We start from the raw sequence: 22640 nt of genomic DNA, 5'->3' as shown, positions 1-22640 counted from the left end.
GATAGGTGCCGCAAACCACCATGGCACATGTTTACCTATGTAACAAACCTCCACGTTCTGCACATACATCCTGGAACTTAAAGAAGAAAACAAAAAAGCCAGCTTCTGGGAAAGTGAAATAGATGTATTTATCCCAATTCCTCCAGCTAAGCACAACTAAAAACCCTAGAAATTATATGTATATTTTTTAAAATAGAAAACTTTCAAAGGAAGAGAGAAGACAAGACTAGCTAGTGACTCAGGACCTGAGGAAAAACATGTAAGAAGTTCTCTGGGTTCCTTTTTTTGTTTCATATATCCCAGACTTGGAGGTGAAGATTGCAGCAATGCAGAAATGCCAACAGGTACAGAACGACAATAACAAAAACCTGCAGAAGTCTGCTGTGTCTAGCCAGAGGACCTGAAAAGGGCAGATTTGCAAACAGAAAACTTTTTTTTTTTAGAGACGGAGTTTCGCTCTTGTTGCCCAGGCTGGAGTGTAATAGCACAATCTCGGTTCACCGCAACCTCCACTTCCCGGGTTCAAGCGATTCTCCCGCCTCAGCCTCCACAGTAGCTGGGATTACAGGCATGCGCCACCATGCCCTGCTAATTTTGTATTTTTAGTAGAGACAGGGTTTCTCCGTGTTGGTCAGGCTGGTCTCGAACTCCCAACCTCAGGTCCTTCAACGGATAAATGGTTAAACAAACTGCAGTAAATCCATACCATGGAAACTACTCAACAGTAAACAAGGAGGAATTATTGATACAATATGGATAAATCTCCAGAGAATTCAAATGGGGGGAAAAAAGCCCATCCTGCCAGCTGTGGTAGCATGCATCTGAAGTCCCAGCTACTCAGGAGGCTGAGGCAGAAGGATCACTTGAGGGTACTATGACTGTACCTGTGAACAGGTGGGCAGCATAGTGAGACTGTCTCAAAAAAAAAAAGCCAATCCCAAAAGTTTATACATTGTATGATTCTATTTATGTAACATTCTTAAAATGACAAAATTCTAGAAGTGAATAGATTAGTGGTTGCCACAAGCTAAGGAACGGATAGGAACAAAAGGGAAGTAGGTGTGGCTATAAGGGCAACATGAGGTGTCCTTGTTGGGATGGAATTATTCTGTATCTTGACCGCACCCACATCAATATCCTGATTGTGACAATGTACTATAGTTTTGCAAGGTGTTATAGTCTGCAAGATGTTGGGGGAAACCGAGTAAAGCATTCTCATGATGGCAACTTACAAAGCTACTAAAAGTAGAGGAATTGGAGCCAATTTTCTATTAGGCAGTTTTGTCTGCAGTGCCCTCTACTCTTTTCAGTCCTCCTGCCCAGCCTATAAACCCTCTACAAACAACACTCACACAGACACAGCCTCTTACTTCTGCCCACTCTTACTTACTCTTTAGGATTAGGATTTAAATATCTATCATCTTATCTAAAGAAAAGCTTCTCTTTTACTCCTTGCCTTTACCATTCTGGTTTGGAGTAAATACTCCTCTTTGGTACTCCAATTATCCTATGTACATTCTATCACTTTGGTATCATATTGTCTTTTAATAATCAATTCATATATTTGTCTCCCATGCAATGTTATAAACTTCTTAAGAACAAAAACTATTGTCAAATTCAAGTCTGCACCCTCAGTACATAGCTCAGAGCCTGATATAGGAGATAATAAATATTTGGTATAATACAAGTAAGTCTGCTGGTAAGGATACTACACAGTTACTATTATTTATATTCTTCCCTATTCCAAAAATGTCCAATTCTGGTAGTTTTGCTAAGGCCCAGGGCTATCTAGAATACCCCACCCTCAATGGCTGAGAAGTAAAAGAGCAGTTCTGTAGTTGACTTGTGCCCACAGCCCAACACATAAGGAATGGCTGGACAGTTGGAACAACCGTATTCTCACCTGCCATCTCTGATGAGCTCTTCAGCTGACTCAATCAGCTTATTAAGTTTCTTTACTTGTTTATAGTGTGCAAAACACCTTTTATGATCCTGGTCAAGTTTAAGACATTCCCGAACTTCACTGTTCATGTATTTAAAAAAGGAAAATACTCCATGTCAAAACAATCAATGAGTAGTTTTCCACAGAAATCAAAATAAAAGTATTTTTTGTTTGCAACGATTAAACAAAAACCATACTGAGACTTATAATTTACTATATACATTTATATATGGCATTGTACCATGCATACATTTGTTAATTCAAATTAAAATGACTTACTAGCATTATATAGTAAACACTCCATTTTGTTTCTATAAATATAAGAGACTTCCTGTTTATTTTAATAAGCAGCTTCATGAAAACAAACTATGTGGAATTAAAGTAACTTGGGAATAACACAAAATATATAAATGGATATACAATATAAAAACAGCCTTAACCACCATCATCTTATTAATTGAATATTAAAATGTTAAAACAAGATGAGGTAATCTTACTGCCAACAATTAAAAAAGATCAGACATGTGTGTCACTAGAACTGACCTGAGGGACAGTTCGTGGTCTCCTAGTTGGTAGTACAGTGTGCTTATTTTATAAAATGCCTCAGTATTATCATTCTTCAACTTTGATGCAGCTTTTAAGTCACTTATAGCTTTCCTAGGTTCTCCTTCTTTTATAAAACATTCAGCTCGAAGTTCCCGTAGTTCTGCATCCCAAACACAAACCTTGAGGAACAAAAGAACTAGACTTTAAGAAAGAATAAATTATGCACATTCATTGTTGCATTCCACGTATTTTTTATCTACGTATTTATCAACATAAAACATTCTCAATTAATGTGATGACTTATATAGTGCAAATATTATTTTAAAATCTGATACAATTTAAATGTGACAAAACTAATGTGACAAAATAGTTCCTCCAAAAATGTTGTAAATGAATTCTAATGGGGGAAGGGATATATATAATAACAAGGCCCTTTTCTTACCTCCTTCGATTATATAATTCTAAGACACTGAAAATAAGAAAACATAGCATTTACTATTGGAGGGTTGTTCCTAGTGAAGCATATTTGAAGAGAATATTCTGTTATCAGATTTTTATACTTAATCAACAATTCTAATTTGTAGTCAAAAAATAAAACCTAGGTTCTACATTGGCAAAATACTTTTTTCTGCTAATAACCACATTACGTTCTTAGCTGGGCACAGTGGCTCATGCCTGTAATTCCAGACCAGCTTAGACTGCAAAGCAAGATCTCATCTCTATAAAGTTTAAAATTATTAAGTGGGTGTGGTGGAATACACCAGTGGTCCCAGCTACTCAGGAGGCTGAGATGGGAGGATCACTTGAGCCCAGGAGTTCGAGGTTACAGTGAGCTATAATCACACCACTGCACTCCAGTCTAGGTAACAGAGAGAGACCCAGTCTCTAAACAAAAAATTTTTAAGAAATTATCTTCTGCAAAATGTCACCTCCTTAAAAGTAAATCCTCACATCAAGAAAAAAAAAAAAAAAAAAGAAAGAAAGAAAAAACACCGTGAGAGGGCAGGAGGTTTAGGCTTCACCATTCCTATTTTATCAAAAAGTCCATAAGGGTTTAGTAAACACAATAGTATTCTTCAAATCATAAACCCAAGAGCTCATCAATAAGGCTGGTGGAAGTATCTTTGCATATTTCTTAGAGCTGCTCTAAAGTCATATCAACTTTTCACATATATGAAAATACCAAAATCAACATTATACATAAATATCATGGACAATGAGCTAAGTCAAAATGGATAGCCTATGGGAAGGTAAAAATGTAAACTATATTTCCTTAAAAAAGCATAAACAAAATAACCCAGTAAAACATGAATTCTACTGGACCATACCACAATATATTCTGTAAAATTATCAACAAAATGCCCATTCTACATACATCATAAGTTTAGAGCCAAAATTAAACTGTATATCAAAGTACTGTGAAAAATCATAAATAAATGTGAATTACAACTGCTTCCATTTGAATATTTCAGTAGACTTCCTTTGGAAATCAGTTGTCATTAAATCCTTCAGAGGCAAGGAAACCTAGACTTAGGTTTCCCTAGCTAGAACTCTCTGGATCCTATCAACCATTATTATTATTTATTTATTTATTTATTTTTTTTTGAGACGGAGTCTCACTCTGTGGCCCAGGCTAAAGTGCAGTGGCACAATCTTGGCTCACTGCAACCTCTCCTTCTCAGGTTCGAGCGCCTCAGCCTCCCGAGTAGCTGGGATCACAAGCATGCACACCACACCCAGCTATTTTTTTTTTTTTTTTTTTTTTTTAGACATAGGGTTTTGCCATGTTGGCCAGGCTGGTCTCAAACTCCTGGCCTCAAGTGATCCACCCACCTCGACCTTCCAAAGTGCTGGGATTACAGGCATAAGCCACCACACTCAGCCAATTATTAATATTTTTAGAGGCAGGGTCCCATTCTGTCGCCCAGACTGGGGTGCAGTGGAGCGATCACAGGTCACTGCAGCCACAAATTCCTGGGCTCAAGTGATCCTCCAGCCTCAGCTCCCAAGTAACTAGAACTACAGGCACATACTATCAACTCTTTATCTGCCTTATTCTCTAGAAATTTTTCTGTAAACATTCCTCTTTCCTCCCGAACATCATTTTTCCTTTTACTCCAACCATCTCTTTCATCTTTTATCCCACTGTCTAACCGCTAGAGTTTTCTTCCCCAAAAAATACAAAATCAACTAAAATAGCAAAGCAAGCAATGTATAAACATATTTAACTCTCATGCCACAGCACATTCAGTACATTTACTGAAAACTTCAGTCCAAATTTTGTTCTCTAGGAACACTATTTTATACTTAAGAGGCAAAAGCCCAAGGACCAACCTGATTTTCTCCTGTCTAGGTCTTTGTGGTATGTGACATGTCAAAGCATATAAATGTGCCTTACAATAAGTGTTAGGCTGGTCAACTGCAGTATCTAAGAAACTTACCTCTAAAATCTTATCAAGGAAGGCTATAGCAGCAGTATAATCTCCACTTCCAAAAGCATCAAGTGCTTGTGAACGCAAACGCTGCATTTCATCAGATTTTATAAGTTGAGACTGCGCTTCCTTTTCTTCATTTTCACTTGGATTAGATTTGAGCTATAAGGAAAATAAAAAACTAAGCAGAGTTTTTAATCTCTTAAATCTGATACCTGTAATATACACAAGGGTAAACCATTCCAAATACTTAAGTTCATTGGGTAAAAAGGGTAAAGAGATACTGGAAAAACTGGCTTGTCTGATGACTGGATGCAGCAGGGAAGGCCCCTGATTTCTATTGATATGGTCCATGAGCATGAACAACAGATGTAGACTCAGAAGACCTGGGTCCCGCAAACTTACCTGGAAGCAAATACACGTAGGCATGTGAAAGGACAGAGAAGAATAGAGGAAGGAAAGCACGTTTTTCACTTTCTTACATATAGCTCTGCAGAGCTATATGAAAGTCAATAAATTAACTTGAGTTTTATTTATTTTGCCTTCTAGTTATAGTTCCTAAGTATTTTTTTAAGTATAAAATAACCAAAATAATGAAACACATAGGGAAAGTGAAAGAAAGGACCAGCTTTTTTAGAGGTTGTAAGATTTAAAAAAAGATCTGATACCAAAAGGGTTAAAGTACAAGAAAGAATTTAGAAGGAAACAAGAGTAATACCTTACTAAAAGGTGCATGACGTGGCTTTAAGAGATCTGCACACTGCCTCTTTTTAAAATAACTTTATAAAGACATAATTTATATAAAATTGCTCATTTCGAATGTACAATTCTATGATTTTTAAAAAACAAATTTACCAAGTTGTGCAGCCATTACCACAGTTTTAGACCATTTCCATCACCCCGTAAGATCCCTTGTTTTTACTTACAGTTCATCCCCACTCCCAACCCCAGCCCTGTGCACACGGACTCTTAACAATTTCTTTCTCCAGACAAAAAATAATTATCTCAGAAAACCAGGTAGCTACATTTTTTTAAGCCTGAGGGAGGGGAGGTTAAGATTGTAGTTTATATTTAATAATTTTTGAAATCTTAGTATTCTAAGATGGAAACTATAACCGAAGGGTTCCAGTTTTGGGTTAGGTACAGACAAGGGAAAGTTAATTCTAGAAATCTCCCTCCTCAATGAGTCAAACATACTCCTCCTCCTTTCAGTGGATTAATTTTTAAAATATACTCCCACTACCAACCTGGTGGGAGAGAACACTCCAAATGAGAAATTTTATCAATATTATTTCTTGGTAAGGGTTTTATACTTGTCCATTTTGTGTTTTAGGATATTTTAGCTATATTTTGTCTGTTTTAACCCTTGACTTCTGAAGAACAGGACTTGAAGTATTCATAGGTAACTAGGAATTGGTAACGTCTGCTCACTCTGGGGGAGGGTTTCTCTGAATGACTGCATCATCCAGTTTAAGGGTGTTGTTTGGAGTCAGACATGCTTGTCTCCGTCTGTTTTATCATCCTTAGGGTGGTCTTGAATACTTCGGATAAACCCCATCAGAGACAGTATGAACGTGTGTGCGCTGTCACTTCGCTCTGGGTAAAAGTTTATTGATAACTTGTTTCCTATGAGTACACTACTGACCCTCTTAGATAGAATGTATCAAAAACTGACTGCCTCTTCAGGATTGAATTTGCACCTTCTTTTTCTCTCAAACATTGGAGTCTAATTTCTTCCACACAATTTTTCTTGTTGGAAGGTGAGAGGAGAAGCCTTAAATCTCGGGACAGAGGCTGGAGGGCTCAGGTAATAGGAACAGGAAAGAGGGAGTGAGCTCAGGTCATCTAGGCCTCTGTGAGGCCAGAAGAGAGGTGGGGAAGAGGGAGAGAGGATTCTTCCAAGGAAGTAAGAAAGGAGTTGGAGAAACAAAGCGCTTCCCCTTAGAAGCCTGAGAGTTTCAAAGAGAGTCAAGTGAGATGAAGTTTGGGTTTTGGGGGATTTTTTTTAATTCTTTTTTTTTTTTTTTTTTTTTGAGATGGAGTCTCGCTCTGTCACCCAGGCTGGAGTGCAGTGGGGCAATCTCGGGTCACTGCAACCTCCATCTCCTGGGTTCAGGCGATTCTCCTGCCTCAGCTTCCTGAGTAGCTGGGACTACAGGCACCCGCCACCATACCCAGCTAAGTTTCGTATTTTTACTAGAGATGGCGTTTCACCATATTGGCCAGGGTGGTCTCGAACTCCTGACCTTGTGATCCGCCCGCCTCGGCATCCCAAAGTGCTGGGATTACATGCGTGAGCCACCGAGCCAGGCCGATTTTTTTATTCTTTAAAGAGACAGGTGACAGGGTCTTGCTCTGTCTCCCAGGCTGGAGTGTAGTGGCATGTTCTTAGCTCACTGCAATCTCCAGCTCCTCAGTTCAAGCAATCCTCCAGCCTCAGCCTCCCAAGTAGCTGCAACTACAGGTGCACACCACTACAGCCAGCTAATTTTTTATTATTTTTTGTAGAGACAGGGTCGTCTCACTATGTTGCCTAGGCTGGTCTCCAACTCCTGGCCTCAGGTGATCCTCCTGTCTCAGCCTTCCAAAGCATTGGGATTACACATGTGAGCCACTGTGCCCATCTGAGATGAAGATTTTTATTATTACCATGAGGCTGTTGACTCCTCTCAATCACCCCCTCGTTTTCTCTACACCTGCATGTAGAGAATGGCCCTTGCTGACAATTCCCTCATTCTTCCCTTTTTCATGTTTCTTGACATCCTTTCTCTTCCTTAGGGCTTTCACATTCTTTCAGCCAAATCCCTTCCTGTAACAATGTTTTCTATTTTTTACTTCTCACTATGTATCCTGGTCACTGAGCTTCTGGAAAAATAACCCGTAATAGCTATGGGATGAGGGCTTGTTCAAAGAGATGATCTGCCTTCTGTATGACTGCACCTCTACTTCTGGCACCCCAAATAAAAACACCGGGTTGGCAGTTGTGGTAAGCAGCCTTCTAAGATGGCCCCCAGTGATCCTGGCCTCCTGGTATTCATGCCTTTCTGGAGCATGAGGTGAACCTGGTAACTCCTTTTAACAAACAGAATAACCCGGCTAATTTTTTCTGTTTTCAGTAGAGACAGGTTCTCACTATGTTGTCCTCCTTGACTCATGTGATCCTCCCACTTTGGCCTCCCAATGTGTTGGGATTACAGGCATGAGCCATGCACTCAGCCACAGCTTTTTTTTTTTTTTTTTTTTTTAATTTTAGATGGAATCTCACTCTGCTGAACTCCTGACCTCAGGTGATCCACCTGCCTCGGCCTCCCGAAGTGCTGGGATTACAGGCATGAGCCACTGCACCCAGCCCATGCCTGGCCTTTTTTTTTTACATTTAAATCTTTGATGCACTTTGAATTTATCCTAGTATAAGGTAAGAGAGGTATGAACCTAGGCCTATTGTTTTTCAGTATAAAAGTTTGTTTAAAAACAAAGTATGACCAAAGTGATAAGCTGTCAGGTCCTTGATTAGGTCACAAAAAACTGACTTCCATGGTGCTAGCACTCCCTCTCACCTTCTCACTTGCTGGCTCTGATAAAGCAAGCTGCCATGTTGTGACATGTGAGAGGCCCGTGTGAGAAGCAACCAAGGGAAGACTTTGGCCAACAGTCTAACACCTCAAGAGGAACTAAACGCTGCCAACTGAGTAAGTTTAGGGGCAGATCCTTTACTGGCCAAGCCCTCTACTACTACTACTGCAGTTCTATCTCACATCTTGACTGTAGGCCATGACCCTGCAGTAACTAGCAGATCCTGCTATACCATGGCCAGATTCCTAACCCCATATACTGTGAAATCATATAAATGTGTGTTACTTAAGCTGCTAACGTTGGATAATTTGTCATCTAGCAGCAGATAGCCAACACAGTAGTAACACAGTGTGGAAGTTTTACCATTTCTCAGTGACCGGGCTGTGAGTATTTCCAAACAGATATTGCTTTAAAATATATTGCTTTAAAATAAAGTCTAGATGAATGAATTAATTAAACCCCATTCCTGGCAATCAGTAATTATGTATGTCTTTTCTGCATTTTCTTTACCAATAAAAAGAGGGATAATAATACCAGTATCCTGTAGGGCAGTCACTGAGAGATTAAGAAGATACTCTATGTAACACATAGCAAGTACTCCAAAAAGTGCTAATACACACTTTAAAAAGATGCTCAATTTATTTTCCACTGCATTAGATATTAGCCCACTTAAACTGGGTCCCTTGTATTAAAGTTACAGTGATTAAGGTCCTAGAATAATAGAACCAGAGAAGTCAAAATAAAATTAGACTTTGGCATAAAATATATTCAAGGAATTGCTAATTCCTCAAGAAATTAATATTTCTAATTCTATTTAATTAATGTTTTGGGATAAGTAGCAAAAATTTAAATTTTCATTTGATATTATTTGATAACATATAGAAAAATATGTAACACTTGAGGTATATGCAGCATTACATTCTGCAGTGACTTCTAGAATTTGCCTTCACATATTCCTTCTACAGTCTTTGTTAAAAGAACTATACAAAAATAACACTAATTTGAATGTCCAAAAAAAAAAAAGAAAAAGAAAAAAACATAAAGAACTGTTTTTGGAAACAACAGTACACAAGTCAGGGGGTGAGTAACTGAATTAAAGCATTCTAAAATCCTTGTGTTTTGATTATCTTGTTAACCATGCATATTAAAATTCCTAAGGTAATGACTATGAGAAAAAGACACAGCATGTACAACCATACGGAAAGAACAGACTAAGGAAGAAGCAGCTAAATCCATTGGAGTGGGGAAAGAGCAGGAGGGAAGAAGAAGGAGGGTGGACGGATGGAAAAGAAATAGTTGGATAACTAGAACTCAACAGAAATATACACAAGAGACCTCAAAGGGCCTTTCTCACACTAACAGGTTAGCAAAATTCACACTATCTGTTCACATGAAGTGTTGAAGAGGTGGCATACCCAGAACTCCCCTATGCTGCTGGTGGGAATATAAATTCACATAACCACTTAACAGGACAGGCCACATTTCTCTGCCACGCTAAAAATATCCATAACCTTAAAGTAGTAACCACTCTCTGAGGCAGGTAACACTGTAGCAGTGATTCTCAAAGTGTGACCTAGGAGCCCCTGGGATTCCTTAGTGCTCTTTCAGGGGTCTGTAAGTACAAAAGCATGTATGGATAAAAGATAAAGAACCCATTCAAAGGGCAAGATAAACCAATGCATTTTATTATAACAGAGAGTGTTGTAAGTTCATTAACAAGGATTCAGAGTCCATATGCAACTAACCTATATAATCGTGAGTGGAGTTTTATGGAACATCAAAGAATACTCGTAATTATCTAAAAAGAATACAAAAATATTCTTACTTTTCTAACTGCATATCTGTGAGGCCACAGTATCTTCAATATACTTCAACCAAGGCATAAATCACAACAGATTGAATATAGAAGCAGATATGAGAATTGCTATCTTCAATTAAGACAGATATTAACAAAATTTGCAAATATGTGAAACAAATACCACTCTTAATACTAAAATTTGGTTTTTGAAAACAGCTACTTTTACACAAAAAATACATTAACATGTAACTTTTCATCATTTTAATTTCTCAAATTTATTTCTAATATAGTAAATATCGATAAACAAGGCTCTTTGGTGACCTCAGTATTTAACACTATAATGAGATCCTAAGGCCAATCCCAAGAACCACTGTCCTAGACACACCCTGAACAAGGAAAACGGACACAGAGGATGAGCTCAAATAGTTGTTTAATTCATAACTAATGAAGCAGGAAAATGTAAGGATATAGCTCACTGATGTGGTTTGGCTGTGTCCCCACCCAAATCTCATCTTGAATTGTAGCTCCCATAATTCTCATGTGTCATGGGAGGTAATTGAATCAGGGGAGTGGGTCTCTCCCATGCTGTTCTCATGATAGTAAATAAGTTTCATGATCTGGATCTGATGGTTTTATAAAGGCAGTTCACCTGCACATGCTCTCTTGATTGCTGCCATTTAAGAAGTCCCTTTGCTCTTCCTTCACCTTCCACCATGATTGTGAGGCCTCCCCAGCCATGTGAAACTGTGAGTCCATTAAACCTCTTTCCTTTATAAATTACCCAGTGTTGGGTATGTCTTTATTAGCAGCATGAGAACAAACTAATACAGCTAATGTCTCCTAATTGTAACACACAAAACAGATAGCTTCAAAAATTCCAAAAGACTCTTGTGCCATCTTGTAGTTTTTAATCAAACCACTGTTTTCTCAAGTCCCATCTCCTCCAAGCTTTCTGGAGTAACTGCCTTTCCTCTAAATATTTATATCATCTTAAGAAACCCTTCAAAACGGAGGTATCCTAAGAAATCATCTTGCCCAATTAACTCTCACATTATAAGTGAAAATCTTGAGTCTCACAGACAGTAAACAACTTGCCCAGCATCACAGTTAGTCAAGAGAAAACCTGAAGTGGGTCTTCTATGTGGTTCTCAATCTTATCTTGTTACCTAGACAACTCATATGCCAACTTCTCACAAGTTTTTCTGTATTGTTAATCTTGCACATACATGTTTAGGACTTATTTCCTGCAACTAAACTATAAACTGCTAAAGAGCAGAATATATGTCTTTTTCGTTCTTTTAAATTAGAGACAGGGTCTCCCTCTGTCACTCTGGCTGGAGTGCAGTAGCATGATCAGAGCTCATTGTAACCTCTGAGCCCTGGGTTCAAGTGATCCTCCTGCCTCCACCTCCCAAGTAGCTAGGACTACAGGTATGTGTCACCATACCCAGTTAATTATTTTACTTTCTGTAGAGACATGGCCTCACTATGTTGCCTAGGTTGGTCTCAAGCTGCAATCCTCCCGCCTTGGCCTTCCAAAGTGCTGGGATTACAGGTGTGAGCCTCCTCATCTGGCCCTAGAATATATGTCTTAAGTCTATTTTGTATACTTACTACAGATAACTTCCCACTAGAGATGCTTCCTTGCTTTTCTTTTTCATCTAGTACTAAGAATACTACCCATGAGCTCGGTTTTACTATTTCCAGTTTACAGACAAAATGAATAATTGGGCCAGGTGTGGGGGCTCACACCTGTAATCCCAGCACCTTGGGAGGCCGAGGTGGGTGGATCACCAGAGGCCAGGAGTTTGAGACCAGCCTGGCCAACATGGAGAAACACCATTTCTACTAAAAAATACAAAAATTAGCTGGGAGTGGTGGCGCAGGCCTGTAATCCCAGCTACTCAGGAGGCTGAGGCATGAGAATTGCTTGAACCTGGGAGGTAGAGGTTGCAGTAAGCAGAGATCACACCACTGCACTCCAGCCTGGGCAACAGACCAAAACTCCATCTCAAAAAAAAAAAAGAAATTGAATAATTATATAACTTGCTGTAATTCTTGCTTAAATTCAAACTAAGGTCTCTATCTCTAAAGCCCATGCTATAGATGATGATGGCGATCAATCATGATAGCAGAAAACACTTATTGAGAGCTTTCTATGCTCCAGGCACTACTCTAAGCTAAACCTAAAACCTTAAAGGGCAGATCGGATTATCTCTCTTCTATACAGGAGGAAACTATGGGGGTTTTTTGTTTCCTGGTTTTTTTTGTTTTTTTGTTTTTTTTGAGACAGGGTCTTGCACTGTTGCCAGGCTGGAGTGCAGCCATTTATTGAAGAGATTGATGGGGGAGGGGTAGCAATGGGTCGAAGACGGGAAATGGAATTCCACATTGTCCCTGTTACTGAGATGCCATTTAGGTGTTCAATTGGAGACATTTAAATGTCAAGTAGGCAGCTGCCTGCCTGATACTGGATGTGTACATAAGAGGGCTCTGGAAACAGCTATCTGAGTCACAGCATAAAGTGCTATCTTTAAAACACTAAAGGCTCACTACAACCTCCGCCTCCCGGGTTCAAGTGATTCTTCTGCCTCAGCCTCCCAAGTAGCTGGGACTACAGGTGTGTGCCACCATACCCAGCTAATATTTTTGTATTTTTAGTACAGACAGGGTTTCATCTTGTTGGCCAGGATGGTGTCGATCTCCTGACCTGATGATCCGCCTGCCTCGGCCTTCCAAAGTGCTAGGATTATAGGCGTGAGCCACCGCACCCAGCTGAAACTGTGGGTTTTAAAGATAGCACTTTATGCTGTGACTCAGATAGCTGTTTCCAGAACCCTCTTATGTACACATCCAATATCAGGCAGGCAGCTACCTACTTGACATTTAGATGTCTCCAATTCATCACCTAAATGGCATCTCAGTAACAGGGACAAAGTGGAATTCCGTTTCCCATCTTCAACCCATTGCTACCCCTCCCCATCAATCTCTTCGATCAATGGCTCTACTTTATCATTTAAGCCATGAATCCTAACAGTCAGTAGATCCCTCTTTTCCTGCTGTAATAAAGTCTTACTCCATTTTACTGCTGGCATCTTTTAGGCCTCGCCCCTTCCTCTTTCCCATTGGCCCATATCTCAGCAAGCTGATAAGAAAACACATTTGAATCTCTCTCAAAGAGGGATGAATCTGAAAATTGATGGAGTCTTACCAACAGACAGTCAGCATGATCATACATACACAAGAACAGTCTAGCACACTTCATTTGTGTTATGGGCATTTTTGGTACTTACTACACATACTGAGTTTAAATTCCACTTAAAATCTTCAAGAAATTAATGTATGCAGGAAGGCAATGAATAGAGCAGTATGATGTAACAAAAATGCATATCTAAGTCTCAAACAGTTCTTTCCATAAGCATAAATTTAAAATATTAAGTTATAAGATGGCATTATTTAATTGGCAGCATTTATTCTTCTAGTAGTACATAAAATAATTTGTCTTACAATTGATAGCTCTTTACAGTTGGTGAATTACAGTATGTGATCCAGTATTAAATCTGAACCAATAAAAACCAGAACAGTTATCTGAGTCATAGCATAAAGTGCTATCTTTAAATTATAACCAAACTGACTTTATGACTTTAAAGTACTATTCTCCTTTATTCTCAGTTCAGAATACTTTGAGTATTCTTTTAAAACTTTGTTTTTTTGTTTTGTTTTGTTTTGTTTTCTGAGACGGAGTCTGGCTCTGTCACCCAGGCTGGAGTATAGTGGCACAATCTCGGCTCACTGCAACCTCTGCCTCCCAGGTTCAAGCAATTCTCCTGCCTCAGCTTAGTGAGTAGCTGGGATTACAGGCGTGTGCCAACATGCCCAGCTAATTTTTGTGTTTTTAGTGGAGACGGGGTTTCGCCATGTTGGCCAGGCTGGTCTCAAACTCCTGACCTCAGGTGACCTTGACCTCCCAAAGTGCTGGGATTACAAGTGTGAGCCACCTCACCCAGCCGAAACTTTGGTTATTCCTGAGTTAGTTATCCTGAAACAATATAATGATCCTTTCTGCATTAAAGAATTAAAGATGGAAAAAAAAATGACAGTTATTTTGATGTATAATAGATATAATTATGTTAGTTTGAATTGTTTACAACTGATACAGATCCACAGACTACCAAAGGGGAGTTTATCAAATGTCTTACCAAAGGTTTATACTTGATTTAAAAATTAAATTGCAATTGGCACCATTATTTACCTAATATATGGTTTCTCACAATCAAAATGCAAGTTTCTGCTTTGTCAAAGTAAAAAATACAGTTATATGAAATGACTATTTAAATTGAATTAAACATAATTGATCCAATTATATTTGGATCTCATGAAACACTGCCTAAATTTAAATATTATCCACGTAAGCCCAAAGCATGAATAGCAAAGATATAGTAAATAATGAAGACCAAGAATAGATGAGTTTAAACTGCATTTAGGAAAGTATGTTGGATTTGAGATAAAAGGGAAGAATTCACAGATTACAAATTATTACATAAAACAGGTTAGAATCAGGAAGTTTTTATACAAATAAGACAGTCATATTTTCTCTACCTGCCTCACTGCCTTAAATGATTTTTCTCTGGGCTATCTCAGGGAATAGCATGGACAATTTGAACAATCCGGAAAACTGGATATCATAATTCCTTTTTTCCTGTCACCCCAACCAATGCATCTCTCTAGAGCCAACCTCCTAAGCGTCTACCCCACCTACGTTAGCCTACTCTTTGACCACTGTAAGGTTACACTTGGATTACTTATTTACTGCAACAGTCTCATTTAGCAGACTCTCTGCTTCTCCCCTTGTCTTATTCCAATCCATTCTTCAGAGCAACCAGTCGATCACGCTAAGCAAAAACTGTTCATAATACTTCCAACATAAACCTTCAATGGCCATAAAGAGCCAATTCCTGGCACTATATAATGTCCTCCTTATAATCACGATCCCCCACTTGCCTGTCAAGATTCTCATACTCCAGCTTACTGGACATTTCCTAAATGACAGGCACATGCTTGCCTCTGATTCTTAACACAGGCTCTCACCTTTGCCCTGGATGGTCCTCCTACCCACCTTGCTTACACGGATGCACCCTTTCAAAATTCAGATTTCAAGCAAGTAACCTCCTTTAGGAATGCCCTTCTTGAATCCAGACCCTTCCTCCCCCAATCACAGTTAAGTTAGATGATCCTTCCATATGTTCCCAGAGGACTCAATCACGCACTTATCATATGTCATATTTGCCTGATTAATTCTTACTCTAGTATCATTTCTTGGAAGGCAGAGACTAGCTTCCTCACAAAGAACATGCACTCAAATGCTCACTGAACTAACAAATGATTGTATGCACTGATTAAGAGTAACTGACAGCTCAAAGACAAATTAAATGATCTAAGTTATATGAAATGACTATTTAAATTGATCATTGCTTTTTTATATTTGGATCTCATGGAAAACTGCCTAAATTTAAATATTATCCACGTAAGCCCAAAGCATGAATAGCAAATATATAGTAAACAATGAAGACCAATAATAAACTAAGACTAAGTCAAATCCAATTTAAGACTAAGACAGCAATTATGAACCTGAGGAGATACTTTTATGCAGGCAAACCTCACCCCAGCTGAGTAATCAGTATACAATACATAATAAAGAATGAGATTCTCACTGGAGCCCAGAAAGAGATTACACCTATTCAAACTTTTGTTCTATTATATAAAATGTAGCTAAACATATCCACCTGGCTGTATCCAGCACTACATTAGTAAGATGAAATGCTTAGTACATTTTATAGCCTGGTAAATGGTCATTACACAAAAAACTCATTTAACCAAGAACATATAAAACAATCAAACTTTTATATATCATTTATATTCACAAATCTTCAAAAATTAAAGTATAAGAATCCTGTAATTGGTAAATATAAAACAGTCATAACATAAATTTGATCTTTTCAAACTAGACTCAGAAATCATCCATTATATAGTATCAACAATAAAGATAGGAACATGTCATCTATTCAACTTCCACACTTCACAATGAGGAAAATAAGGTCCTTAGAAGGCAAGAACTTTCAAGGCCACTTACATAAAATGTATAAAGTCTACACTTTACACTTTTTTTGAGAAGGTCATAAGGTCACATGGTGTAATTTTCCTCCAGAAGGTAATCAGTATTATCAGTTTCTTGCATATCTTTCCAGGGGTATTTTATCCAGATTCAAGCAAATATGTATGTTCTTACATTCATGCAGACAGTAGCAACTTCCTATTCTACACTTCGTAAAACTGTCCATACAGTTGAGACCTGTGCCCATATTCCACAGAAGTCATCTTCAAAGGATGCATATGGACAATTACTAATTATAACAGAGGGCAGAACAGCACAGTGCTTCAGAGTGCAGGCCCTGGAATCTAAAACCTACTTGCCAACTACTGGTGTAACCTTGAGCAAGTTACTAAACTGCTCTAAGTCTCAATTTCCTCTGCTGTAAACTGAGACTATGAATATAGCAGTCCTCTGCCCCTAGAGGTGGAATAATCCATGCAAACCACTCAGCAACACACCCAGTATATCGTGAGTGCTGCACAAACCATGGCTGAAGTACAAAGTCAAATCTAAAACTCAAGGTTCCTACCTCTTGTTCCAAAGCTTTTCTTTTTTCTTCAAAGTGTATTGAATACAACTTTACAAAAGAGTGTCAACCTAAATAACAAGCATTCTCCAAAGAGTTTATTGAATTGAGTTTATTTTGGAGTGTGCAGGGGATTTGCAAATCCAGCGTATGAGGACTATAGGGACCACAGGCATATCCAAACAGGTTGAAGCCAGGTGAAGCTTTTAAAGGCAAAAGCGAAAAGCATAGGGAATTTGTTTGGAAACAAAGAGAACGTTGGATACAGGGGAGACTGTGTCAGTCAAATGTTCTTGTGCATCCAGCTAGCTATCCTCGTGACTCATGTAGCAAGCTGCAGTTTGAGCTGTAGTGGCCGTTGCAGGTGGGGAATGTCAATGGGGCTCCATGGATGTAGAGATGCAGGGACTGCTGGCAAAAGTTCTTATTATGGGCATATGTGCAGAAGAGCCCTTCAGAGATGCTTTGTAGCAGTTCTTACAATAGACATGTATGTGAGAGCTCCCTTCTTAACCTCCTGACTCTATTTTTTTGTTAGAGTTTAATACAAGTGACTTCATTTTGATTCTGACAACTCTCATAAGGGAAAAGAGCTAGAAACTTTAAATAACTGTCATTTATATCATACCAATTTAACAGACATAAAAATTTTATGTAGTTATCAACATTTACAATTTTTATATTGCCACTTAATTGACATTATTATGTATGCCCAAGTTTATAAACCAAACCTTAAATAATTCTTATTAATGAATATTATTTTATTATATAGACACAACATTCTCTAATAGTTTCCAGAGCAAACAGAGCCCCAATAAGTGTCTCTGGGCAAAATGTTTTTCTTTTGTAATACTTAATGCCAGACTGTACCACAAAAGCTCTGCTTATGTTTGCAGTGTCAATGTATTATATGACTGAAAACATTTCCTTTAAGACCTATCAATATTAGGCTGTAAAATACGTCTTGATTTTTGCTCAACTTAATGGCCAGTGGTCTCTGAATAGTTTTAATATTCATCTCTTCATTTGGAAGACTGGGCACTGTATGCACTGACTTTGAATTTGTATTTTCTTGTGTTACCTGCCTGATAATATTCTTTTATCATCTGTCCTGTGGAATCAAGGTTCCGAATGCTTAAAATTTAATCAATTTTTTAATATGTTAAATAAATTTTTCTCAGCATTCCAATTCCATGACCCTGTGTCTCCCTCTCTACCATCCTTGAACAGGGCTATACATATTGATCAAAGTACACACATATGAATTTGCCAATTATTAACCTGAATTTTAAGTCCTACAATGAGTTTGGACAAACTATTCCAGGTAACCCAAATTTACTTCAAACAAAGCTCAACATAAAACGATTCTGAAATATATGAATCCTGTGCTTGTATTTTTCTCTAAACCAAATCCAATCTAATTATAATTATTCTTACATGCATACAAAATTGTTTTAATATAACTTTTAAAATGACTTGTAGTTCTGAAATTTAACTTGGTCTCCCATCTTGATGCCCATTAAGATTTCTCTCGTAGAATTAAGTACAAGGTGAGTACTTTCATATGAAATAATCACAAAAATATTATTCCATGCAAAAGTTGGAATTTATAACATACCATGTACAATCACACTAAAAATATAAAATTTTTAGGTATACACTTTTTAAAAAAATGTAAAAAACACATACGGTATCTGTATATTAAATTAAAAATTGCTGATGAAAAGTATCAAAGGAGACCTCAATCAATGGAGACATCCCTACTACGTTCATGCACTGGACTCAACATAAAGTGTCAATAAAGGTGTCAATTCTCCTCAAATTAATCTGTAAGTTTATTACAACTCCTATCCAAATATCTTAAGGCTTTTTACAAACACAGACAAGTTGATTCTAAAATGCACATGGAAAGACACCAACCTTAAAATATCTAAAACAATTTTGACAAAGAACAAAAGGAGAGAAGAACCACTTTGCCCAATATTAAGGATAACTACTATTAAATAAGCAGGAGGCAGCCAGGCGAGGTGGCTCACGCCCATAATCCCAGCACTTTGGGAGGCCAAGGTGGGTGGATCATTTGAGGTCAGGAGTTCAACACCAGCCTGGCCAACATGACAAAACCCCATTTTCACTAAAAACACAAAAAATTAGCTGGGCGTGGTAGGGGGCGCCTATGATGCCAGCCACTAGGGAGACTGAGACAGGAGAAGTGCTTGAACCCAGGAGGCAGAGGTTGCAGTGAGCCGAGATCATACCACTGCACTCCAGCCTAGGTGAGAGGGCAAGACTCTGTCTCAATCAGTCAATCAATCAACAAGCTGGAGGCCACTGGCCTGAGGCTGTCTCCATACTTTCAGTTCCCACTTAATGAACTACAACCTAACTTAAACTGAAAACCTAACTTAAGAAGGTAATAACAGTGGTGTCTCGGCCAATCACAAGCAGCCAAGCTGCCACTAATCACAGACAGGTAACTGACCAGACCATATCCAAATAAGGCAAAGGCCTAGCTGTAACCAATCAAACGATTTCTGTACCTCACTTCCATTTTCTGTCTATAAGTACTCACTGCCCACATTGCAGAGCCCAGCTCTCTGAACCTTTTCTGGTTGTGAGGAGTGATGACTTCAGTAATCATTCTTTGCTCAAATAAACTCTGCTAAGTTTAAATTCTCAAAAGTTTTTCTTTTAATACTATCTAGCTATAGTAATCAACAGAGTGCAGGAATGACAAAGGGACAGACACATAGATCAAAGGAAAGGAATAAAGAACCTAGAAATAGTCCCATAAAAGTACAGCCAACTGATTTTTGAATACGGTGCAAAAGCAATTCAATGAAACAAAGAAAGCCTTTTCAAAATACGGTGCTGAAGCAATCTGATATCTAAAGGCAAAACAAATGAACTTCGACCTAAACCTCATACCATCATACAAAAATTAACTTAAATAGACTATGGGCTTAAAAGTAAAACATAAAACCGTAAAACTTTTAGAAGATATGAGAAAAGTTTTAGATCCTACAGCTTAGTGAATACTTCTTAGACATGACACCAAAAGCACAGTCCACAGAAGTAAAAAGAAAATGAACAAATTGAACTTCATCAAATTTAAAGACTGAGGAAGGCATTCAAAGATGGCTGACGAGAGGCATCTGAAAGTCACCTTCTTCATAAGGAAGAACAAAAATAGCAAGTATAGATCATCTAGGAGAGAACACTGGAGACCCAACAGAGAAGTAACAGGAAACACCTAAGAAGAGGAGGAAGAGAGAAGTGAGGCAGCCTGCCTGGCTGGGATAAGAGCCCAAAGGGGCTCCGAATGTGGGGAAAGAGTAAGTGACCCCCAGCAGTCCACATTCCCACTGCGGACTCCTCCAATCCTAGCTGGAGAGCCTCTTAATCCTTGTGGGCCCTGAAAGTAACCAGCTGCGTGGAGACTGCATGATGGCATTGCTTCAAAGAAGGAGATCACACTGGATCCTACACACCTTCCAAGTCCTATGCACCTACAACATGGTGCCTCTGTGAGAATACAGCCCTTCCCAGGCAGCATCCTGCCCTGGGGCCCACCCAACAGTTTCTGCATCTCCACGTCCATTGTGCCCCATTGACATCCCCCACCTGCAGATGCCACTGCAGCTGGCTGCTGCCACCAAAGCCAAGTACAAGGCACTAGCAGCAAGCCCCCCACCCAAGGAGAAGGATTGCTACACATTTTAAAATGTACTGAGCACAGGCTCTCTTGTCAGCAGCTGCCACCTAGGGACAAAGTGTGTGCTCCCCAGCCACCTGCCTACAGCTGCTGACACTGAAAAAATCCCCACCTTACCCAATAGCAGGACTGCAGCACAGCTACTGCTGCCCCCACCGAAGCACTTCACTGAAAGTCTGGGGATCACCCCTCCCTTACCCACCACAACCAGCACATCACCGGGGGGGCCTCAGGATAGTTCTGCCTGGCATGGCTCACTACTCCTGCCTCTGCTCAAGTGCCCAAGCACACTGTCCTGGGGCCTGGGGATTTCTCTGCCCAGTCTATATCCATTGGCACCTGAGCACTCCTTCCTGGGGCTTGAGGGTGAGCCCACCCAGCCTGCCATACCACCACAGTGGCATACACCAGGGCACACCATCTTTGGCCTGGGACTGCCCCACTCAGCACAGTGTAGCCATCGCCAAGACCACCTCAGACCAGCTGGGATCCAAAGGGTTGTCCCACCAATGCTACTGTCATTGCCCAGGCCACAACTGCTGCCCAGGAACCCAAGGACCCACCCACCTGTCCAATCCACTGCTGCCATTCCCATACCAAAGTAGGCCACCTGGAGGCCCAAGAATTGGTCCACCTGGACCCACTAACATAAATGCCAGCATACGCCACCTTGAAGTCCTAAGTTAGGCATGTTTGGCCTGTCACTGCCCCCACTGGGGTCCAAGAACTGGCCTATCTGGCATCCCCATCCCCAGCAAAACTACAAAACAGCTTCCAATAACAACTGCACCCTAAGCCACTGAAGAAATCACACACACCACTGACACTGATTACAGCCAGACAAATTATATGGAGACTATACTACTACACACACCAAGAATCGAAGCCTAAGTGCTTTACCTAACCAAAACCATAAATACATCTTAAGGAAAAAGTCCTCTCCTACAAAAGCAAATCCAAAAAATTCGAAGAAATGACAGTTACATTATTAACAGATGCACAAATATCAACATGAGAACTTAAACATGAAAAAGCAATGAAATATGACACCTCCAAAAGAAAACAATAACTCTCCAGCAACAGATTTCAATGAAAAAGAAATTTGTGAAATGCCAGAAAAATGATTCAATATAATGATACTAAAAAAGCTCAGTGAGATATAAGAGAACACAGATAGACAATACAAAGAAATTAGAAAAACAATCCAGGATATGAATGAAAAATGTATAAAAGAGATACATATCATTTTTAAAAAGAATCAAACAGAAATACTGGAACTAAAGAATTCACTGAATGAAATTCTAAAATACATTTAAGACCTTCAACAATAGACTAGAGCAAGCAGAACAATTTCAGAACTTGAAGACAGGTCCTTTGAAATAGGCCAATCAGAAAAAAAGAATGAAAAAGAATAAACAAGTTTACATGACATACAGAACACCATAAAGTAACCAAATATTTGAATTTTTGTTGTCACAGGTGAAGAGAAAACCACAGTGATAAAAAACTTACTTAACAAAATAATAGCTGAAAACATCCCAAGTCTAGCAAAAGATTTAGACATCGATAGAAAGCTCAGATAACCCAAAAGAGATATAGTTCAAAAAGGACTTCTCCAGGGCACATAATAGTCAAACTGTCAAAAGTCAAAAACAAGGAGAAAGTTCTGAAAACAGAAGATAAAAACGTCTAGTCACTTATAAGGGAAACCCCATTGGACTAACGGGATTATTTATCAGCAGAAACCTTACTGGCCTGCAAGGAATGGAATGATATACTCAAAGTGCTAAGAGAAAACTGTCAACTAAGAATACTATACCCAGCAAAGTTATCCTTCATAAATGAAGGAGAAAAATAAAGTCTTTCCCAGACAGGTTCATCACCACTAGGCCAATTCTACAAGAAATGCTTAAGGGAGTCCTAAACCTAGATGCAAAAGGACAATATCTACCATCAT

At 39.0% G+C, this 22640-nt stretch overlaps 1 protein-coding gene across 2 annotated transcripts in view; it reads right to left on the bottom strand.

Annotated features, from left to right (window-relative positions):
* DNAJC3 (DnaJ heat shock protein family (Hsp40) member C3) overlaps positions 1–22640 on the bottom strand; it is a 109209-nt gene that overhangs the window by 32137 nt on the left and 54432 nt on the right. For both annotated transcript variants that reach the window (XM_003257394.4, XM_030813563.1), the window contains exons 5-7: positions 4930–5082; positions 2486–2667; positions 1904–2023 (exon numbers count right to left, since the gene is read on the bottom strand). In XM_003257394.4, the coding sequence (XP_003257442.1) occupies positions 1904–2023; positions 2486–2667; positions 4930–5082 (455 nt within the window). The remainder of the gene's footprint in view (positions 1–1903; positions 2024–2485; positions 2668–4929; positions 5083–22640) is intronic.

The sequence above is a fragment of the Nomascus leucogenys genome, chromosome 5 (assembly GCF_006542625.1).
Source record: "Nomascus leucogenys isolate Asia chromosome 5, Asia_NLE_v1, whole genome shotgun sequence".
Classification (NCBI taxonomy): Eukaryota; Metazoa; Chordata; class Mammalia; order Primates; family Hylobatidae; genus Nomascus; species Nomascus leucogenys.
This window is presented reverse-complemented; position numbering and strand designations above follow the sequence as displayed.